The 20000-nt window shown below is 47.3% G+C and overlaps 1 protein-coding gene across 9 annotated transcripts in view; it reads left to right on the plus strand.

The window, feature by feature from the left end:
• Nucleotides 1-20000, plus strand: part of LOC135106983 (uncharacterized) — a 97770-nt gene that overhangs the window by 55872 nt on the left and 21898 nt on the right. For 2 of the 9 annotated variants that reach the window (XM_064016471.1, XM_064016473.1), the window contains one exon: nucleotides 5804-5883. The exons of 3 other annotated variants lie outside the window; for them this stretch is intronic. Coding sequence is in view for 3 of the 6 variants with exons in the window: in XM_064016467.1 (XP_063872537.1) it covers nucleotides 16814-16872 (59 nt within the window). In the remaining 3 variants the exon portion in view is untranslated. Of the gene's footprint in view, nucleotides 1-5803; nucleotides 5884-8237; nucleotides 8266-16255; nucleotides 16873-20000 lie in introns of those variants that run through there. 4 more of the 9 variants (XM_064016476.1, XM_064016474.1, XM_064016472.1 and 1 more) reach the window with 3 other exon arrangements.

Consider the following 20000-nt stretch of genomic DNA (forward strand, 5'->3'; position numbering starts at 1 on the left):
GAGAGAGAGAGAGAGAGAGAGAGAATGCATTGCGTAATATATGAGATCGCGTTATTTTTGCGGGTGTTCATCTTCGTGTGTGTGTGTGTGTGTGTGTGTGTATTTGCACTTGTAAATCTTCCACCTAGTATGCTTGCATGAAGGAGTATGTATGTATGTTTGCGTGATTATACTTACATCTCTATGTAGGTTGCGTATGCATTTATGTAGTATACAAAAGATATTACGTAGAATGCAAGTTGGGTGAGCAGCAGTGATAGCAGTAGTGTTGCCATCCCTCCCATGGCCTCAGTAATCGTGGTCGTCGCCCACAATCACCACAGCTATCGTGGTCAGTGATCCCTTCCCTCCCTTACACTGCACTGCGAGACGACAAACCAGCGCGTCTTGGAGGCCTCGCAGGGCAGGCGATGGCAGGAAGGGAAAGGTAAAAGCTTCGAGTTCCTCCAATAGCGGCTTAAAGTTGCCGGTAATGAGGTAGAGGCTTCTGCCACATTCCGTTTAATAACAGGGTTCCCTTAATGAAGGTGAACAGAGATCTAAGGCTGGGGCCTGAGGGTTGCGATAATGACACTGTGGGTGTGGGTTAGCCGGGGTTATTAGCAAGGGTAGTGCTGCCTGTGGGTCGCACCACTACTCCCTCTCCCTTGTGGGTCGATGCCTGGCGTAGGGGTGGCGGCGAGTGGAGGGGCGAGGCGAGGCGAGGCTAGGGGGCCGTGTTATAACTACTCATCTTGAGGATATTACCCCTCCCTGTAGTGCTTAGGAGTCGTTGGAGACGTCGCCCCTCCCCGCTTCAGTGCGGAGACGCCGAAGACCTGTGTGTCGGAACAAGGCTGTCCGTAGGTAGTTGTGTTGGTGCGGTGGTGTGCTCGCTAGCCCAGGCCCTCCAGCCCAAACCACCCACTAAAGAGGCAGTGTCGCAAGGTCTGTAGTGATGTTGAATTCGTTATGTTGAATGTTGTTACTCGTTCTTCCTTGTGCAAATCTTGTTCTTTCTTCATCTCAGGTCATCACCCCTGCCTTGCTCACCCGTGGTCACCACCCGTCTTTTTTCCCTCTCTCTCTCTCCCTCCCTCCTTCCTTCCCCATCCGGGCCCAAAACCTATGATCATCACCCAAGGAGCTCCCTCTCTCGTCATCACTCACGTCCCCGCCCCTAGGCACCCGACCTGAAAACCTCCTCCTCCTCCTCCTCCTCCTCCTCCTCCTCCTCCTCCTCCTCCTCCTCCTCCTCCTCCTCCTCCTCTTCCTCCTCCCTAGCCATATCTCACTCTATGCATTGTTCACCTGTCCTCTACACCCAGTGCCTCCCTTCCCGCAACAACCTGTCTTCCCCCGCCATGCCCATACCTTCGCCACACTGTCCCCATGCCCTATACCCTCCCTCGTGTTGCCCATAGCTACTCACCCAGCCAGCACCCACCCGCGTCCACCCTACTCACTCGACAGCCTTCGTCATCCCACCCTCCCCCTTCTCATGTACCTCAGTTCCCTTCTCCCAATTAGTGAGGGCCCAACTGACCCTATCCCCAGTTTATTCCCCCACCCTCATACCCTTTTTGGGGCCCCACGTCTTCTCTTCCCCCTAATCGTGGCCGTCAGACCCAACCACCCCACACACCATACACTTCATGTGCAACCCGCCCAGCCCGCCCGTTCCTTGCGTCGCCGTCGTCGTCCTCTTCCTCTTGTCTCCAGCTATAACTTCGAGGACAGCTAGGACGATGAGGGCGGGGACAACAACAACAATAACTACAGCAGCAACAACGACAACAGCGAGGAGTAGTGTGTGTGTGTGTGTGTGTGTGTGTGTGTGTGTGTGTGAGAGAAATGAAGGTCACAAGTGGAGTCATTTGTATCTGAGTTGTTTACGATCGTCTCATTGTGTACGATTATACATACATCCATACGTAGGCCGAGAAGGGACATGACCAGCCTTACCTGATTGGCTGGCCTCCCCACGCCCTTGTTCTCCTTCTCCTTCTTCTTCTTCTTCTTCTTCTTCTTCTTCTTCTTTTTTCTCCTCTTCTGTCGTGTTCGTCTTTCTGCTTCCCTCTACGTTGATACTTCCTATTTTCCTGCTCTGTTCATGTGCGTGGTCTTATCGTTAACATGTGAGTGTTCGTGTGCTTAGGTACCTCTTATTTTTCAAGGATCTCGACAGGAAGGTGTGTGTGTGTGTGTGTGTGTGTGTGTGTGTGTGTGTGTGTGTGTGTGTGTGTGTGTGAGGTTGTCTATTGGGGTTTAGTGTTTTTTTTATATTATGATAATCACCATTCACTGATATCTAGTCCCACGCCGCGCTTCCTTCACGGTAACTGTCTGTTTGTCTGGCTGGTTTGGTGGCTGATTATCTAGCTGTGTGGCTGTCATGCTGGCTGGCTGTCAGGCTGTCTAGGCGAGTCAGGCTGGAAGGCTGTTAGGCGCGCTGGCTGACTGTCAAGCTTTCAGGCTGTGTGTTTGTCAGGCTGTCCGTCTGTCTGGCTGGATGCTGTGCAGGCCATAGTCCTTGGTTACGATGGTGTTGCGATTGTGGGTATATTTAAACTAAACGTGCCTGAGAAGAGTTTGCCTTTATTATTTGGTGAGTAACTTGGCTGAGGGTCACGTGTTGGACTCGTGAGCGCTAGTTGCTGGCCTGGCAGAGGGCTGGGAGGTCATGCAGTCCACTCAGCGGATAAGGCTGATAACTTGCACACACCATACACCCCATTCTCTTGTTCTAGGAGCGAAGTATCTCCTCGCGCATTAGTGTACACAACGTTATGAGCGGGAAGCGACTTCACTCTCAGGTGCTAGGCAAGGACGTCACCACGCAGCTGCACAGAGGGTGTGACGTTAGAGGGATATTGCATGATTAATAAATAGATAAAATAAATGAATAAAAGTGGAAATGCGTTTGTGCGAAGAAATGCTTTTCAGAGAGACATCGTATTGTTTTATCCTCTTTATTTGATATGAGTGCCTACACACACACACACACACACACAGAGTATCATGTGCTTTTGTTACGTAAGTGTGAGTGTCTGGCTGGCTCTGTCTGTGCACAGTGTACCTCCCTCGTGGTATTCTTAGTAACCTGATGACTAATTGTGGTTGTGTGTAGGAAACGTGTAAGAGAGAGGAAGAGAGAGAGAGAGAGAGAGGCGGGGGAACAAGGCCGATATCTGTTTATAGTGGTGGTGTGATGGTGGTGGTGGTGGACCTAGTAGCGGCGTCACAGGGTGGTGTTAGCCAGGCCTCGGAGTGTCCCGCCGCTAGAATAACTTGCACATCAAACGTCTAAAGATAGAATCACGGAAATACACATAGATAATGCCTCTGGTGTACATTTTCCGTGCTTGAATACTGCGCTTAATTCTTATGTCTTACACGAATAAAGTATAAAATTATCATACATATACGTAGACCACTTGTTAGGGAGCACAGTATGTCCTTGTGCCCGAGAGCAAGCATAGAATATTGACTGTCGCACTGTAACACAACACCGCCGAGCGATACCTTACGCCCATCACTGTTCTTTGGCTCGTTTTCTTCCTAAATGCATCAAGACTCATCAGCTATTTTCAGAGACCACACTCCGCCTCTCGTAACGTTTTCGCTCACTAAGAAAGGAGGATCCCCAAACTATCACTGAAATAATAAAAAAAGAAAAAAAGAAAAAAGAGACACTTGAAAAGCCACAATAACTTTATTAGAGCAAAAGTTATCGAGGTAAAGCTCCAAAACACTTAAGAATACGTTGTTTTTTTTTTTTTTTATGAATTTCTTCTTTTCTGAGAGTCTAATGGTGAAGCTTTTCTTGTGTGTTGCCCGCAGTCTTATCCTTAGTTCATAGCAAGTGATTTCTAAAAAAAAGTAAATAAAAAAAAGCGTCTTAGGATACAATAATGGATGAAGTGTCTTGGTTAGGCATCTGAACCATAAACTTTCCATAAACTCTTGAATGCGATCAAGACAGATACGAAAGCAGAAATGAGAGAAGACCTTAAATGTAATTACACACGTAGAGGGAGGGAAGCTGCCCCCTTCTGCCTTGCCTGCTTACCTGCTGCTGCCGTCCCATAAGAAAAAAAAAAAAAATAGAAATGAGTGGCGATTCATACTTCCTGTGCTCTCTCTCTCTCTCTCTCTCTCTCTCTCTCTCTCTCTCTCTCTCTCTCTCTCTCTCTCTCTCTCTCTCTCTCTCTCTCTCTCTCTCTCTCTCTCTCTCTCTCTCTCTCTCTCTCTCTCTCTCTCTCTCTCTCTCTCTCTCTCTCTCTCTCTCTCTCTCTAGCGCACAGGAAGTTATAGTGTTGTTAAGATTAACCCTCACGGTGCGGTAATACGCGCTACGCCATCCTGGAAACAAGAGAAGATCGATGTGCTAGACTGTCGACTTTTCTGGCGATGAAGTTGATATCATAGCGTAGTGTCGTTGATATTATCGGCATCATTATCATCACTGTAAGGTCTAGTTTTTTTTATTTTTTATTGTACTTAGAGGAGATGCACATGGTGTCTCTTTAGCATTCCTGATGGCGTGTGTCCTGTTCATCGAAGTATTCCTGAGGCTGATGAATCGTTGACTTGGTGCTGTCCAGTGGAGGAACTTTAGGGAGACGTGGTGGTGGCGGTGGTGGTAGAGGCATGCTGAGAGAACGCGTCTCATCCTCCCCTTCCCCCTCTTGGTCTTCTCCCTCCTCCCCACATACACACACACGCCCCCAAGGCCCACTGACACAACCCTTCTTCCTCACAATTTGTACGGCTCCCTTCCTACTACTTTTTGCCTTCTCCCTATCGTCCATTGCTCTACGGGCCCGCAGCCTTCCTCCCTCCACCCTTTATCCCTTCTCCTTCTTCCTCAGTCGCTTCTCTCCCATAGACTCTTGTTTGTGTTGTCTTGAGGAGGATTCTTTTTCTTCAGTAGCATGGAAATGTCTATTGTTGGTGTCACCTTTCATTAGCTGGTCCTGACGTGTAGGGAGAAATTATCGTATGATTTGTAGTTTTGTTGTGATCTACTAAGGGCAGTGTCGTGAAGTCGTCTACGATGCAGTGTAAGTGGCGGCATCTGTGGGAGTATAATTTCTACTAGTTTTCTCTCTTTTCTCTGAGCGCTTCCCTTCAAATATATTCTAATCCCACTTACACGACTCTCAAAACTCCAAAAAATAAGCCACCTTCCTGCATTGCTCTTAGAATAACAGTCTCTTTCCCCTTCCCCCCACCCACCACCACTGCCAATGTTCATTACCAGCTTACTTTATGCCATGGGCTCACGCCTTGACTAACTCCCTCCCCTCCTCTGTGTGTCGTGTCTCGTCACCTTAATAAGTAGACAAGACGCTGCTCTCTTTCGCTTTCTCACAGTTACTTCAGCTTTGTTAGTGCGAGTCTAGAGGTAGTTACAGTACTCCCTCACCTCTTCATCTGAGCGTGTTTCCGCAAAGGACTTTAGTTACTGTGTTTGTGTGATTTTTGAGACCTATTCGTGTTAGGATGAAAGCGCGGTTCTCTCTCTCTCTCTCTCTCTCTCTCTCTCTCTCTCTCTCTCTCTCTCTCTCTCTCTCTCTCTCTCTCTCTCTCTCTCTCTCTCTCTCTCTCTCTCTCTCTCTCTCTACCTGTGCGTTGACATGAAGAAACAACGATTTTTTTCTTCACTGTGGCGTCATTCCCTTAATTTGGACACCACACAATCCGTCATTTTTCCAGCGGCCTCGATGTTGCCACATTTTACCAGTGTTCACCTACATCCTTCCTTGTGCCGTCTTTCTTCTTTGGGTGTTAACCTGTCCTTTCACGGGATAATTTGCAGGTGCGACTTGACGATCAGCGCCGTGGAGCCCCCCGCCCAGTGACGAAGCGCGCCCGCTGTACCCTCATCCTGCGACGCGGGTTCGTTCATAAGGCTTTGTTGCTTTTTCTGGCCTGCTGCTGTTGCTTCCCTTTTGCTGCTCCTGCTGCCATCGCGGCTGCAGCTGCTACAACTACTGCTTGGTTGTATGCTCACTACAAGGACTGCACGGATTCGTACAGTTTGCTAAATTAACCATGCTGACGACACATCTAAAAAAATAAAATCATATCGTTCCTCATATGCCTGGCACTTTAAGATTGTTTAGTCGTTAGCGAAGGTTTGTCCTCGACTCCGTGTAGTTCTGGCCATCCCGAAGAAAGATGACACTAGTGTTTCCACATCCTTCTGTGCCTCAATAGTGGTCTCTGTTTTTTCCCTAAGTTGTTGCAGAACCTGTTAGTGATAGTGTCGCCCTGAGTCGGAGTGTGCTGGTTAACACTAGTAGGCACGATACCCATCACCCGGTGCACCCTGGAACGTGTAGTTTTTTTTTTTTTTGTAGTTCCCTTGACTACCACAGGGTTGATGTAGATATGAATCCCGCTGCCTTCATGGTTTAGCGATAAATCCCCCAGACACCTGAGCTCCCTCCTCCTCCCTTCCCCCCGCAGATACTACATACGTATGATAGAGTCGTCACGAGTATCCTCACCACCTGTAGGTTGTTCTGTATTATGGATATCGCCCCTTTCCCCTTCACGTGTACAAGCTTTAGACGTCAGCAGTGACCTTGATAAGTATACGTAAAACTTGTTCCATGACCTGTTTTGTGTGGGGGTGACTTTTTTCTTTTTCGTTTCTTTTTTTTCCTCTCCTTTTTTTCCCTTCCGTCATGAGATCAGGTGTTTAGGCGCGTGCAGGCGTTGTGTGGGAATATAAACACCAGGTAGGATGTAAGACACACGTATGTTATATGCAGGAGAAAGATAAAGGAGCGCTGAGGTGGCTTTAGAACACAAGAACTTACATCGAAATCAAGAATAGGAGAAGAATAGGTAGTGACGCCGAATATTGACCATAGATCTGAGAGTTAGTTATCCTTGTGGCTTTGAGAATTGATGAATTAATAATGATTTGGAGCCGGGAATGCTTAAGAGAAGAGTAAGGCTGAACAGTTGACTAGAGGCGCCCATAGAAGCTAAGGGAAATATACAATAACTAACACAAGAAACATTGAAGAGAGAGAGAGAGAGAGAGAGAGAGAGAGAGAGAGAGAGAGAGAGAGAGAGAGAGTAGGATAAGTTAACGAGTCTGTGATATCCTTAAAGTTAGACACAGTTAGCCATGTGGTGCAGTAAGCGAGGTGCCAGATCAGATACGTTAGCTTGTCCTCTTCCATCACGATCTTAAGGACATCATTATGACAGAAGTAATGGTGGTGCTTCCCGTGTTTGCCAAGAGGGAGCGAGGAAGCGTCAAGGGGAAGGCAGGCTAACGCGAGATTTTCCATATAAGAAGTTAAGTCGTTTGTCTCTCTTATGTACTGCGGAACTTGAACGCGTAAACACGAAGCCATACTCTTGTTAAGGAAGGACAGGCCTGCGTGAAGGCATTAGGTGCTTTGTATAATTGGAATTCTTATCGTTATCATTATCATCATTACCTTTTTAGCAGTTAGGTTAGAATTCAAGAAGTGTTTATCTTCGCCATAAGTGTTCAGGTTCAAGTTCAAACATTTTATTACCAGATAATAGACACAATGTAATACAAAGCTATTATTACATGGAAAGGTCTGCTGATGAGAAATGTGTGGGTATAAGAGAGAGAGAGAGAGAGAGAGAGAGAGAGAGAGAGAGAGAGAGAGAGAGAGAGAGAGAGAATAATTATCAGTTTTTTTAGAATAATCAGCCTAGGAACTGAAAATGTACAAGGAGGGAAAACATGACAGTATTGTGTGTGTGTGTGTGTGTGTGTGTGTGTGTGTGTGTGTGTGTGTGTGCTTCAGGCATTTTTATTTTTATTTTTATTTTTATTTATTTTTATTTTTATTACCATTATTATTATTTTTTTTTTCTATCCTTCACTATTTGTTTTAGTTAACAACACGTATTACTTCCAATTTGATTATCGAGAGCTTCTGTTTCTCCCTCCTCCTTCCTTCTGTTGTACATATATACGTGTCACCCGCACTGCATTATTTCCTCCAAACCCCCCAAAATACCCCCAACCTCCCATGTACAGTTCTGCTCTCCTCCCGCATTCCCCCTTCGTACCTCCCTACTTCGTTCCCCTTTCCATTACCAAAGTATCCCCGCGTGATCTGCAATGGACTATGTTACCCGCCACGTCCACTCTCGGTATATACAACACCCCGCTAACTCCTCTCTAAGCCCCCTACCTGTGCTGCGTTATCTTATGTACGTCTCGTTTATTTTCGTTTATTTCCTTACAGGTGGAACAGACTGGGATGAGTGGCACAGGTACTTGTAAATCATCTTTTTTTTTTAACACATCATTACGTTTTTCTATCCTTATAGTTATACGTGTTCTTTGTATATATATTTTTTTCCTTTTTAACATTCTCATCACTTCGTTTATTAACCATTCTCCTCTAAACCTCAAGTGTTTCTTTTGTATATATATTTATTTTTACCATTCTGCTGCCAAGAGGTTTTGTTCTTGTTCTTGAGGAGTGTCGTGGTGGCAGTTGTGTGTGTGTTCTAGCGAGGGAATACATGTAGACTTGTAAGTGTGAAAATGTGTATCTATATCGCTAAGGGTTGTCGCAAAGGGTGTATTTGGGGTATGTATGGGGAAGACTTGTGCTTTAGCCGGCAGGGTTTAGATGTAATGAATGAAAGGCGCGCTTCTTATTAGTATCTAAAGGCAAGACTGAGTAAATTTCTCCAACGAACCTGCCATCCATAAAATTTCCTCTAGAATAATTCCCTAGTGATAAAGGAGGCTATGTTTGGGTTGGAGTAATTTATCATCAGGAAATTATTTAGCGTAACATTTTCATGAAGCAATGAATACTGCTTTGTAACTAAGTCTAACTAAGCACCTGCAATACGCGAACCATGAAACCAGAGGTAGGTTTTAGCTGTTGTTTATTGAAAGGGAAATAGATGACTGAGCCTTGTGTCAGCGTTAAGGAGACTCCCTCGCTGACATGTTGGCCGTGGCATAGCAAGCAGCGTGTACATGTATATTACATTCCGATGATTTTAACTTAAACGCGAATGTTGACATTGTCAGGGCAAGTTCCTGGGAAAGATGGAGAGGATGGTCTATGACACACGATAATGTCACTTGCCCTGCCTTGTTATGAATGCCACCTGTCCCGCGACTAGGCACAAAATGTTAGTTAATAAGGCGCAGCTGACGAAGGATGTGCGCCTCCCTTATCTGCTCGGGTTGGTATGTGGACCACACACTGCTCAGGTTGACGACCACGGTTAAGACTGCGTGGGATCTGGCACACTGGTTTTGCTTTAGATTAATTTTCTATTTTCCGCTTGCCGTTTCCATGACCATCAGTTGCTTGTTTCAGAATGGGGAAGAGCGGGTGTGGGGCGTGGCCTGGCCGGGGCGACGCGCGTCCATCGGGGCATTGCCGCAGCCTTCCTCATCACTTTGCATTGATCTCAAGTGTTGGGGCAGTGCTCCCCCCAGCGTGCCCAGCCCGAACCACTACGGTAAAAACTTGCTCGAATGAGGACACAAACCCGGCTTAGCGGACTGCTGTTTAAGATCCGATGTCTCACGGAGCTCCACTTTGAGGCTGTGGCGGTGGCCGCAGGACACTACCGTCTGCTTAGCGCGTCACCTGCTCCACGCACGCCCTCCTGTGTTACGAGACGAGTATCATTGTGCTAACGCTCAGGCTCCGCATATCACATTTCAGTAAAAGAATTAAGCTTTGTGGTGCCGCAGTTTGTCACGCAGTATCTCATTACTCGAGATTCATTTTGTGAAAGTTTAATATGATACGTATATGTCCACTTCATAGTAATTCTAAAAATTTGTTTAGAAAAAAAAATCTTAGTTTTAGCTTCACGTACAAGTAAGCACTCTATGAAACTTTTAACACCAGTCTTGTATTTGGTATAAGATTTCTTTAAAAACCATTCACAGTGGAGAGACTTATGGTTATGGCCGCCCCGTGTGCCTCAAGGCCAGGTGGGCCTTGCAGGTGTCTCCAAGCCTCGGGTGTTCTGTGCACTCAGCGCTCTGCTGAGGAATTTTTAGGAATGCATTTATATGAGTTGATTAGGATGAATATACACCGCCTTGTATTTGCAGTAACTGTTGTACGATGACATCAGCACCGGTGTTTGCGTAACCCGCGTCATGAGCGGCGCATGAGGGCGCCGCGCAGGGAGGTTTGTGGGGGCAATCCCGGCGTATCAGCGGGAGAAGAGGAGCGTAGAGGAGCTTGAGAGCCGCGTCCTGCTGGACCAGGCCCGGCGGTGCCTCTGGACTGGTGCTGGCAAACACCACGTGGAGACACTGATCGATCGGTGCCAGACAAACCACACGAGGCGGGGGGAACCTCATAGTTCATGACATCAGTTTTTTTTTTCTTTTTTCTTTAATTATCTTTTAATTTTTCTTCTTCCATTCTGTTTTCTCTGCGTCCCTCAAACACATCACCGCAGCCTTCCACTTTTTTTCCATTTTCGAATTTAGCCACACCTTTCGCCCTCATGTCAAGCCTTTGTACCTCTGTGGTTGCGGTCTGGCAGGGATCGCGTGACGGTTTTCCGAACACTCCTTAAACAGGCGGAGCTGATATTTACCTCGGACGATTTTGTTCACCCACTCGTGCACAGAACAACTTAAGACTCCTTCCTGCGGCGCTTAATACCATATTGCAATTCTTGGGCTGTCAGTAGTGACATGTAGAAGACTGGAAAGGAGAGGACGGGGACGGCGTTTACTATGCTGGACAACTTTCCAAAATGTAGCCGTCCTTGGTCCTGTAGGGCAGCGATGTAGGGAGGGTGCTGGCTATCCCTGGCGTGCTTGGTTACCATTATACGCTGGAGAAGGGGAGGAGTGAGGAAACGGGGTAAGGGAGCAAGGGACGCAGCGGGGGGAAGAGGAAGAGGAAGGGACCATGTTGCATTATTATGACGGGCAGGAGTTGTGCCCGTAGCGAGTACTAGGGTGAGGGCGGGAGACACTTGCAGAGGTACTGGTCCTGCTGGGTACAGGCCACCTCGCTAACTATACTACCAACCCGCCCCTCTCAAAACTTGCTTGTTTCACTTGCGCTGAGGCATTTTCAGAGTCTTTTAGGATCCGCGTCTCTGTCCAACAGCAGTTGTAAGGTGGCGGCAGTACGGGGACCAGTTTTTTTCGGCGCGACGCAGGGGCGGGAGCGAGTGTGTATGTAAGCGAGGGTTGGCAGTTCTGGGTTCCTATGGTTGTATCTTGGACTACAGCCAAAAGGGATGCGCGAGGATCATATTTCCTCTCCATGATTATGTTCGCATCGCGCAGTAACTCCCACTGCAGGATTCTACTTCGGCTGTCTGGAACCCCTCCTTACATATAAGGTTGAGGAGAGGGGGATGATATATATATATATATATATATATATATATATATATATATATATATATATATATATATATATATATATATATATATATATATATATATATATATATATTCCATGCATGTTCAGAACTGGTATTTCTAAGTAGCACCTCTAAAGTGGAAAAAATAATCATGTTGCCAAGATAGTACGAGCGTCTGGAATTTAGATTACAGAGTAGCTCTCAGAGGCAGCTCTAATCCGTTCCTTTTGGCTCCGCCGCCAAGGCGACCCTCGCGGGGCCGGCGGCTGGAGGCTGGCGGCTCCCTGACTCACTCTTCAGGGCTCCAGTGGTCCGCGTGGCTGCCGTTCGGCTCGCGCAGGGCTTAAGGGTGCCTTGGTGAGCCTCTTGTTCCCGGGTCTTTCTGATCTGGATCGGAAAGAATTGCCAATCCCCTTTGTGGTCGCAATCTTGGCCTGGACTGTAGGCAGTATGTTCGTTTGATCTCGCTCGACGCTGTGACCTCGAGAGTACTGGTGTGCTTCGTCTCATCCCGTGATCGTGGGTGGTCTGCAGATTCCACCTGATCCCGCGGCCTCGGCTGTGCACTCTCTCTCTCTCTCTCTCTCTCTCTCTCTCTCTCTCTCTCTCTCTCTCTCTCTCTCTCTCTCTCTCTCTCTCTCTCTCTCTCTCTCTCTCTCTCTCTCTCTTTTCATTCAGTCTTTTATAGTTTTGGTTATATCTGTGGTGTCTCGTTCCTTCCCAGGGCAGTAAATGTCTTCCAGAGTGCCAGGATGATTGGTAATGCAGGCTCCCCATTTACCTGATATACGTAGTTTTGGGATGTGTCTGTCACCGCCAGCTGACACCCGCCTTAGTATGTCTCCAGATGCCATTTGTCGGTCGTAGTCTTCGGGGTATTTCCCTGAGGAATTCTTCTTTATTGCTTATGACTGATATTTGGCGATTTGTTTCGTTAGTGCACTTCGGATGCAGCGATCCTCGGGACAACGCAGGGCGGAGAAGAGGACAATGCAAGGGGAAGGCAATATCAGGCAGACAGACAACACGAACAGCGGAAATTATACAGAAAGACTGGCAGACAGACAAGAACACCTCTGACCCATAGTTATTTAAGGAAACCACAGACACACAAACGACTCTGAAAGGACTCAGACGTCCCGCCCCTTCCCCTTCGGCGTCAGGTTCCCAGCCAGTGTGACGGATGTGTGAAAGCTGTCAACCCGATGTTTGTATGCAGTCACTCGTAGTTAGCGGTCACTCTGCACGTGTAGAACTTAATTTTACCCCTTAATTGCTAGTGTATTGTCGCGAACTCTATACGATTCAGAGTTTCTTGTGTATCAAAGTCATGCCAGCTTGTGATGCCAGCTTGTGGGAATTCTTAGATCACTGTCTATGTATAAGATGCATATTCCTATAAAGTCCATAGTAATGTTAGCGAAAGTATGAATTAGGAGAAAAGCAGGTTTTGGGAAACTCATTTGTCACCTCCCCGCTGTCAGCAATATGGCAGACGAGTGATACCAAACGAAGATGAGACAACTAGCACAGTCTGTGACCTCCAGCGGCGTCCCTCGGCATCTCGTGTGGAAGGACAGCTGTTGATACAGTCTGAGGAATGCATCGTATCAGTAGATGGGCACGGGACGATTAGCAGACTACAGTGAAAAAAAAGAATAAGTAACATACCAAAACCAGTTCACACCCAAACAATGGCAAGAAAGCTCGAGAATAAGAAGAAAAAACGTGATCGGCGTGCCAAGGTTTCACTAAAACATCTTTCTTTAAAAATTAGGGAGGTAACTTGAAAGCTCTAAACTACATTTTAAATCAGTAAAAGGGGGATGGAGAGTACGATTCGGTGTTCAACGGATAAAAGTGTGGAGTACGAACATAGACATGAAAACACCTTGGTACTTCATTGGTGCTCTGGATGGGCGTCGAAATGAGATGGTTCACCCAGATGGTCTTGAAGAAAGAACCTACGTGGAGAAAACCTGTTAAGGGTGAAGCCAGCACCCCTTCAGCTTCAAAGTCAGAGGAGAAACCTTTCATAAGTTATGATACCGAAGCCAAATCGGCTAATTAGAGAAGTTTCACGTCCAAGTTAGAGCCACACACACACACACGCGTAGAAAATAGAAGTGTACACTAAGTGGTTCCCAGAGAGAGAGAGAGAGAGAGAGAGAGCGCAGCCCCATCCCGTGTATGATAGGAAGGCCGTCATCGATATCTTACAGTACGGTACCGCTCTTCCATGACGCACAAAGGTGGCACGCACACACGGGGGAGGAGAGTATTTCCTTCGCCGTCCAACTTTGGGGAAAATTTCCTTGGACACGTCGGATATAGTTCCGTCACGTTTCTGGACAGACTGTCGATAGGGAATGAAAACACGACCAGATTTTTTTTTTTTTCGCTTAATACAAGAAAAGTCTGTAATTTTCAACATATTACGTGTTTGTTACAAAAGAAAATATTTTGCTCATAAAAATTCGCATCTTTCAAGATTTAACAGTATCTTTGTTCGGGTCAGATAGCAAATCTTGGCTGATGTTTCTCTGTTTTCGTGTTTTCTGCCATCATATTTTAAGCAGAAGTAATTGCCCACCAACCTGGAGCTGTGCATAACTCTCACTTAAAGCTGTTCCGCGCTTGGGGCGTCGTTCATTTACTGACTCAGTCTTGTCGAAGCAAACGGACGGCAGTGTAATAGCTCGTCACCTCGTGCAATCACCGACATGTTTTCCTCGTAAGTGTGAAAGCAGACCCTTCAGAGTATAATTACACTTCAGTGGTGGGTGTGCGGAGGGAGGTATCGCATATCGAGTTTCATGATATTTTCATTTTGTCATGAAAGTTGCCCGTGTCGAAATTCGGTCTTCCCTTCTTTTTGACAACTTATCATGGCCCATTTACCTCCCTCGGGGCTTCCTCTCACTCTGTTGTAATGATGCCACACTTCGCGGAACTTTCCCGTTTGCGTCCCTCGCTCCTCGGCACTTTAAATAACAAATCTAAGGTGCTGCTTCATGTACATTCATTTGCATGATCCTCCCACATTTGAGACGCGGTCGTGCGGGATTGTGCGTATCTTGTGTTTCGTTCGTGTTCCATCAACTTACACTCTAGCGATCCCCTCACTCTTACCCTCATCACCAGCATCATCAAATCTTCCTCGTATTCAGGCCGTAAACTGCAAGGCCTCTTACAAGATTTTTCCCAAAAATAATTCACCCAATGATAAATAGTTAGGTTTGCTTAGAGGACTTCTTCATGGGGGGAATAATCTGGGGTAAAATTTTAAGACAGGAATGTTCAGTGGAATTTACAAAGGAGCGTTCAGGCAGCGGGTGGTGACGGTGGTCGTCTCCTCAGAATCCAAGGTTTGTGAGGTTGATGACTTGACACTTGTTACCAAGGAGGGTAGTGGTGATGGACGGAAGAGAAGATGGTGCCAGTGATGGTAGTGGTGGAAGTGATGAGCGATATGAAGTGAGCTATTGATAGTGGTGAAAGATAAGGAGGGTTGAATGGATTGTGGTGAAAGATGTTGCTGCTGGTGGTAGTAGGGTAGTGGTTGTAATGGTGGTGAAGGACGAACTGCAAGGAGGGAAGGAAGGTGTTGTGACGAAGGATTAAGAAGGCATGGTGGTAGTGAAGATAAGAACATACTCGTAAGTAGTGTTAGTGATGACAAGCAAGGACGAAAACCAAGGAAGGAAAGGTGGTGGTTCTAGTAGTGGTGAGAGACGGAGGAGAAAATGGTGGTGCTGGTAGAGAGATAAAGGGAGTTGGTGCTAGTTGGAGTGATAAGTGACGGAGGAGAAAATGATAGTGGTAGTAGAGGCGAAGGACAAGAGGGAAGGTGGAAGGAGAGGTGGTCAAGGAAAATGATGAAGGGCAAAATGAAAGGTGGACCAGTGGGAGAAGGAGAAGGAGTTAGTGGTGGTAGTGATGCAGGGTCAAGAAGACGGTATAGTAGTGGGTAGTGGTACTTCAGATGTGACTGGTTAGGGGGAAGGTAGAGGTGGTGAATTCCAGTTACCATGTCCACCGGTCCGTAAGGAAGACTAACTCAGTCGCTCATTCACCGGGGACTCGGGACTAAAGCATCATTTATGGTCTACTTTTCCGCCACATTGCGCAGCCAGAGAGGAGGAAATCGGATGCAGCAAAGGCGGGAATGGATCGAGGAGCCGCCGTGGGTTTTGAGGTTCGTCGACCAGGTGTGTGTGTGTGTGTGTGTGTGTGTGTGTGTGTGTGTGTGTGTGTGTGTGTGTGTGTGTGTGTGTGTGTGTGTGTGTGTGTGTGTGTGTGTGTGTGTGTGTGTGTGTGTGTGTGTGTGTGTGTGTGTGTCGCGCGTCACTAGTATAACTTCATTTCGACCTTTCCACACGCATCCCTGACCCCTTGCTGCGTTCTTTTGGGGCGCGTGTTTTCTCAGGAAGTTCTTTGCATCAGTCTGAATTCCCAGTAAATGTTGAAAGATGTGAATGAAGGAATATAAGGGCGGGGATTATATATAGTATATACTGCGAATCAAATCCATCAGTTTAGGGCAAATTGATATTGAGTGAAAACTGAAATTTTGAAATGAGCATTCGGGTTACCGTGGCGTCTCTGTATACACCCTTGTAATTAACTTGAGGTGATGGCAGCTGTAAGTGATGCATTGGTGGTGGTGGTGGTGAATCCAACACACACCCACCCACCCACCCACCCACCCACCCACCCACACATTATCTTTCAAATTTAACTTTCGGATCCTCAAAAGTCCTTAACTTGTCATACTTAAAATTTTAATGACTGAAATTTACGTATGCTTACCCTGCAGTTAAAAAAAAACGGATCATTACTCTTATTATGAGTATCATCACACACACACACACACACACACACACACACACACACACACACACACACACACACACACACACACACACACACACACACACACACACACACAAGTGAAAAGTGTTAATATTTCCCACTTGCTTACGAAAACTTCCAAGCTTCTATTGGTTTCCTACGAGAGCCGTACGAGGAACAACAGCAGCTACACTAAGACGTGAAAGAGGAAGAGGAGTAGGAGAAAGAAGTGGCGGGCGTAAAGGGCGAGGAACGGTGCGTGATGGCGCTCCGTCTCACACAGGGGAAGTGTGACAGGATGGAGGGAGAGAAGAAGGGAAGAAAGGATGGAGGAAGGGTAAGGAAGGGGGGATTAAGGTATGGGAAAAAGTGAGGCATTTGGGTATGCGGTAATGGGGACAGTGTATAGGGAGGGGCAGGCGTGAACCACCTTGCCAGTTAACCAGTCACCTGCCACGGGGGAAGCTCACTGCCTCTTTGAGTGGTTCAGCACAATTAAAGACCTGTTCCTTTATTTCTCGCGGTGCAGCGGCTGTACCGGCTGTACCCGAAGCTGTGGCCAGGCGGCTGCAACCTCGAGTCCCGTATGGCGGCCAGCAGTTGTGCCCGCTGGGAGAGACGGAGGTGCTCACTGACCCTCCCTCCGTAAGTCTCTCTCTCTCTCTCTCTCTCTCTCTCTCTCTCTCTCTCTCTCTCTCTCTCTCTCTCTCTCTCTCTCTCTCTCTCTCTCTCTCTCTCTCTCTCTCTCTCTCTCTCTCTCTCTCTCTCTCTCTCTCTCTCTCTCTCTCTCAGTAGTTGGTCCGTAAGATCTGTAGGGTGCATTAAATATTTCTCTCTCTCTCTCTCTCTCTCTCTCTCTCTCTCTCTCTCTCTCTCTCTCTCTCTCTCTCTCTCTCTCTCTCTCTCTCTCTCTCTCTCTCTCTCTCTCTCTCTCTCTCTCTCTCTCTCTCTCTCTCTCTCTCTCTCTCTCTCTCTCTCTCTCTCTCTCTCTCTCTCTCTCTCTCTCTCTCTCTCTCTCTCTCTCTCTCTCATGATTTATTTAGTGCTCATTATTTTGCCTTAACCTTGTGGCCGGACTTGGTGCCAACAGACCCCGCCGAGATGGGATGCTGCTTCTGCTGCTGCTGCTGCTGTTATTGGTGCACAAAAATAAAAGTAACGTGCGCGCGCGCGCACGTGTGTGTGTGTGTGTGTGTGTGTGTGTGTGTGTGTGTGTGTGTGTGTGTGTGTGTGTGTGTGCTCCTCGTGGGTCGTGGGTCTGAGCGTGTGTAGGCAGACGGCGCTGTTATTGATTCCCCATCCGCGTGTGTGTGTGTGTGTGTGTGTGTGTGTGTGTGTGTGTGTGTGTGTGTGTGTGTGTGTGCGCACATATCCGTGTACGTGTGTGTTTTGCGGATCAGTTTATTTATTTATTTTTGTAGGGAGATAATGGGGATATATGTCCAGAGTTTCCATACACTGCCATATAATCTTGGTCAGATCCTATCGTCTTCTGGGAGGATCGTGATTGTGTTGCAGGCTCGGATTAGCGTGAGATTTCGTCAACTAACAGTACACAAGAGAAACTCCACAGCTAAGAAGTCGTATACTGTGTACTAACTGTTTTACACAACAAAACACGAATCATTGTGTGGATATCAACTGGGGAAAAAAAAAGGTAGCATGGTTTGTACAGCGGAAGATACGACGGACACCCGATTAATTTTTCAGGATCGTTCCAATAATAACTGGAGATTCCGATCAGAAAACTGTGATTTGTAATTCCACCGCACGATTATCCTCGATTTAACGTGTAGCATGGTGGTGTGAACGTCATAATAGATTGGTGGAGGCGAGAGGCTGAGTACAGTACATGTTCCACCTCTCTACTTTGCTGCAACATTTATCAAACATACGCACAGACGCATACACCCGGGCCTCACCTTCACCGCCTCGCCGCCGTCCTTACCAACACTTCCACCACCTCTGCCACCTCCTTCACCGTGGAAAGCATGCCGCCGACACCCAGGGTCTTGTTGTAGTGAGCTAGGAAAGTTGTTTTAATACGCCTCATCATTATTAGCAGCGAAAGAAAATCATAAGTCGGTAACTTTCATTATTAAGAGGCCTCGCATAAGAAGGGTCTCGTTTGGGCAGCTTCGTCTGGGGAAGAAATTTTGTATTCGTTGAGTTTTGAATAATGAAATAGACCGCTTATTGCGAGTTGGTACAGCGACGGGGGTTGAGTAAATAAGAGAGTACTGTAGTAGCAACGCGGCAGTGCGCGATGCGAGAAACTATGAATTAAGAAAGGAAAATGGAATTTGGTAGTTGGAATTGCAGTGTGGAAGTGGGAAACGCTGTAGAGAGAGAGTGAGAGAACTGCAATATGAAGGACCAGTGAAACATTCGTGGAAGGAGAAAGAAGAACCTGCTGTGAGAGGAATATGGGAGCGGTAAGATAGGATAGGTAGACGGCGGACGGGAGCTGCAGTGTGGCAGAACAATGGAACGAAAGAAGGGCAGTTTGTATGGTGCTGGGAGTGTGGAAAGTGGGGAGTTGCAGATATGGAAGGACATTCGGAACGTGGGAAGAAAGGGGACGAGATGGGGGAGATGGGAGTAAGTTGAATTGCAGTTCGGGAGGAGGGATGCAGCATATGGTACGGGAGATGAAAAGGGAGTGAAAACGTGTAAAAGAGACGGAATGTGATGAGGAGGATGAGTCGCAGTCTTGATGGAACGAGAGAGAGAGAGAGAGAGAGAGAGAGAGAGAGAGAGAGAGAGAGAGAGAGAGAGAGAGAGAGAGAGAGAGAGAGAGAGAGAGAGAGAGAGGTGGGTGACTGGCAGGATGGGAAGGTTGCAGAGAGGAGTGAGAGTGGCATAGGAGAGATGGAGGTGCAGTGTGGTGTGGGTGGAACAGTTGAAACAGAGGTGTAGGAGAGGGAACGGAAGGAACACAGGAGAGGGAAGTAGCAGTAGCAGTAGAGATAGGAGGCAAGGCAGCGGGGCCACTTTTGATGGCGTTGTCGTCTTTAAACTCTTCCACGTTACTGCACCTCCCTCTACTCTCTCCCTCTACTCTCTCTCTCTCTCTCTCTCTCTCTCTCTCTCTCTCTCTCTCTCTCTCTCTCTCTCTCTCTCTCTCTCTCTCTCTCTCTCTCTCTCTAAACTCTTCCACGTTACTGCACCTCCCTCTACTCTCTCTCTCCCTCTACTCTCTCTCTCTCTCTCTCTCTCTCTCTCTCTCTCTCTCTCTCTCTCTCTCTCTCTCTCTCTCTCTCTCTCTCTCTCTCGCATTGCTGTACAGTTCATTAATTTTCACTTTCCGCAGTTTCCCGACGAACACTCTAGTACTTTTCGTCTCTAAACTACAACTACTGCTGCTGCTACTGCTACTACTACTACTACTACTACTACTACTACTACTACTACTACTACTACTACTACTACTACTACTACTACAATGTGTAAATTCCTGTCAAATCTGATGATGCCTTTGTGTGTGTGTGTGTGTGTGTGTGTGTGTGTGTGTGTGTGTGTGTGTGTGTGTGTGTGTGTGTGTGTGTGTGTGTGTGTGTGTGTGTGTACGCGCACGCCTCGCTGTAACACCCAACGACCCCCCTGTTCTCTCTTCTATGCTGTTGACGCACTCTCGACCGCACCCTCCTCTTCTTCCCCCTTTCCCTACCGCACTTCTCCCTCCCTACCTCCTCCTCCTCCTCCTCCTCCTCCTCCTCCTCTCTTTCCTTACCGCACTATTCCTCCTAGTCCCCTAGTCCCAACTGTGTCCC

This window comes from Scylla paramamosain, chromosome 14 (genome assembly GCF_035594125.1).
Source record: "Scylla paramamosain isolate STU-SP2022 chromosome 14, ASM3559412v1, whole genome shotgun sequence".
Lineage (NCBI taxonomy): Eukaryota > Metazoa > Arthropoda > Malacostraca > Decapoda > Portunidae > Scylla > Scylla paramamosain.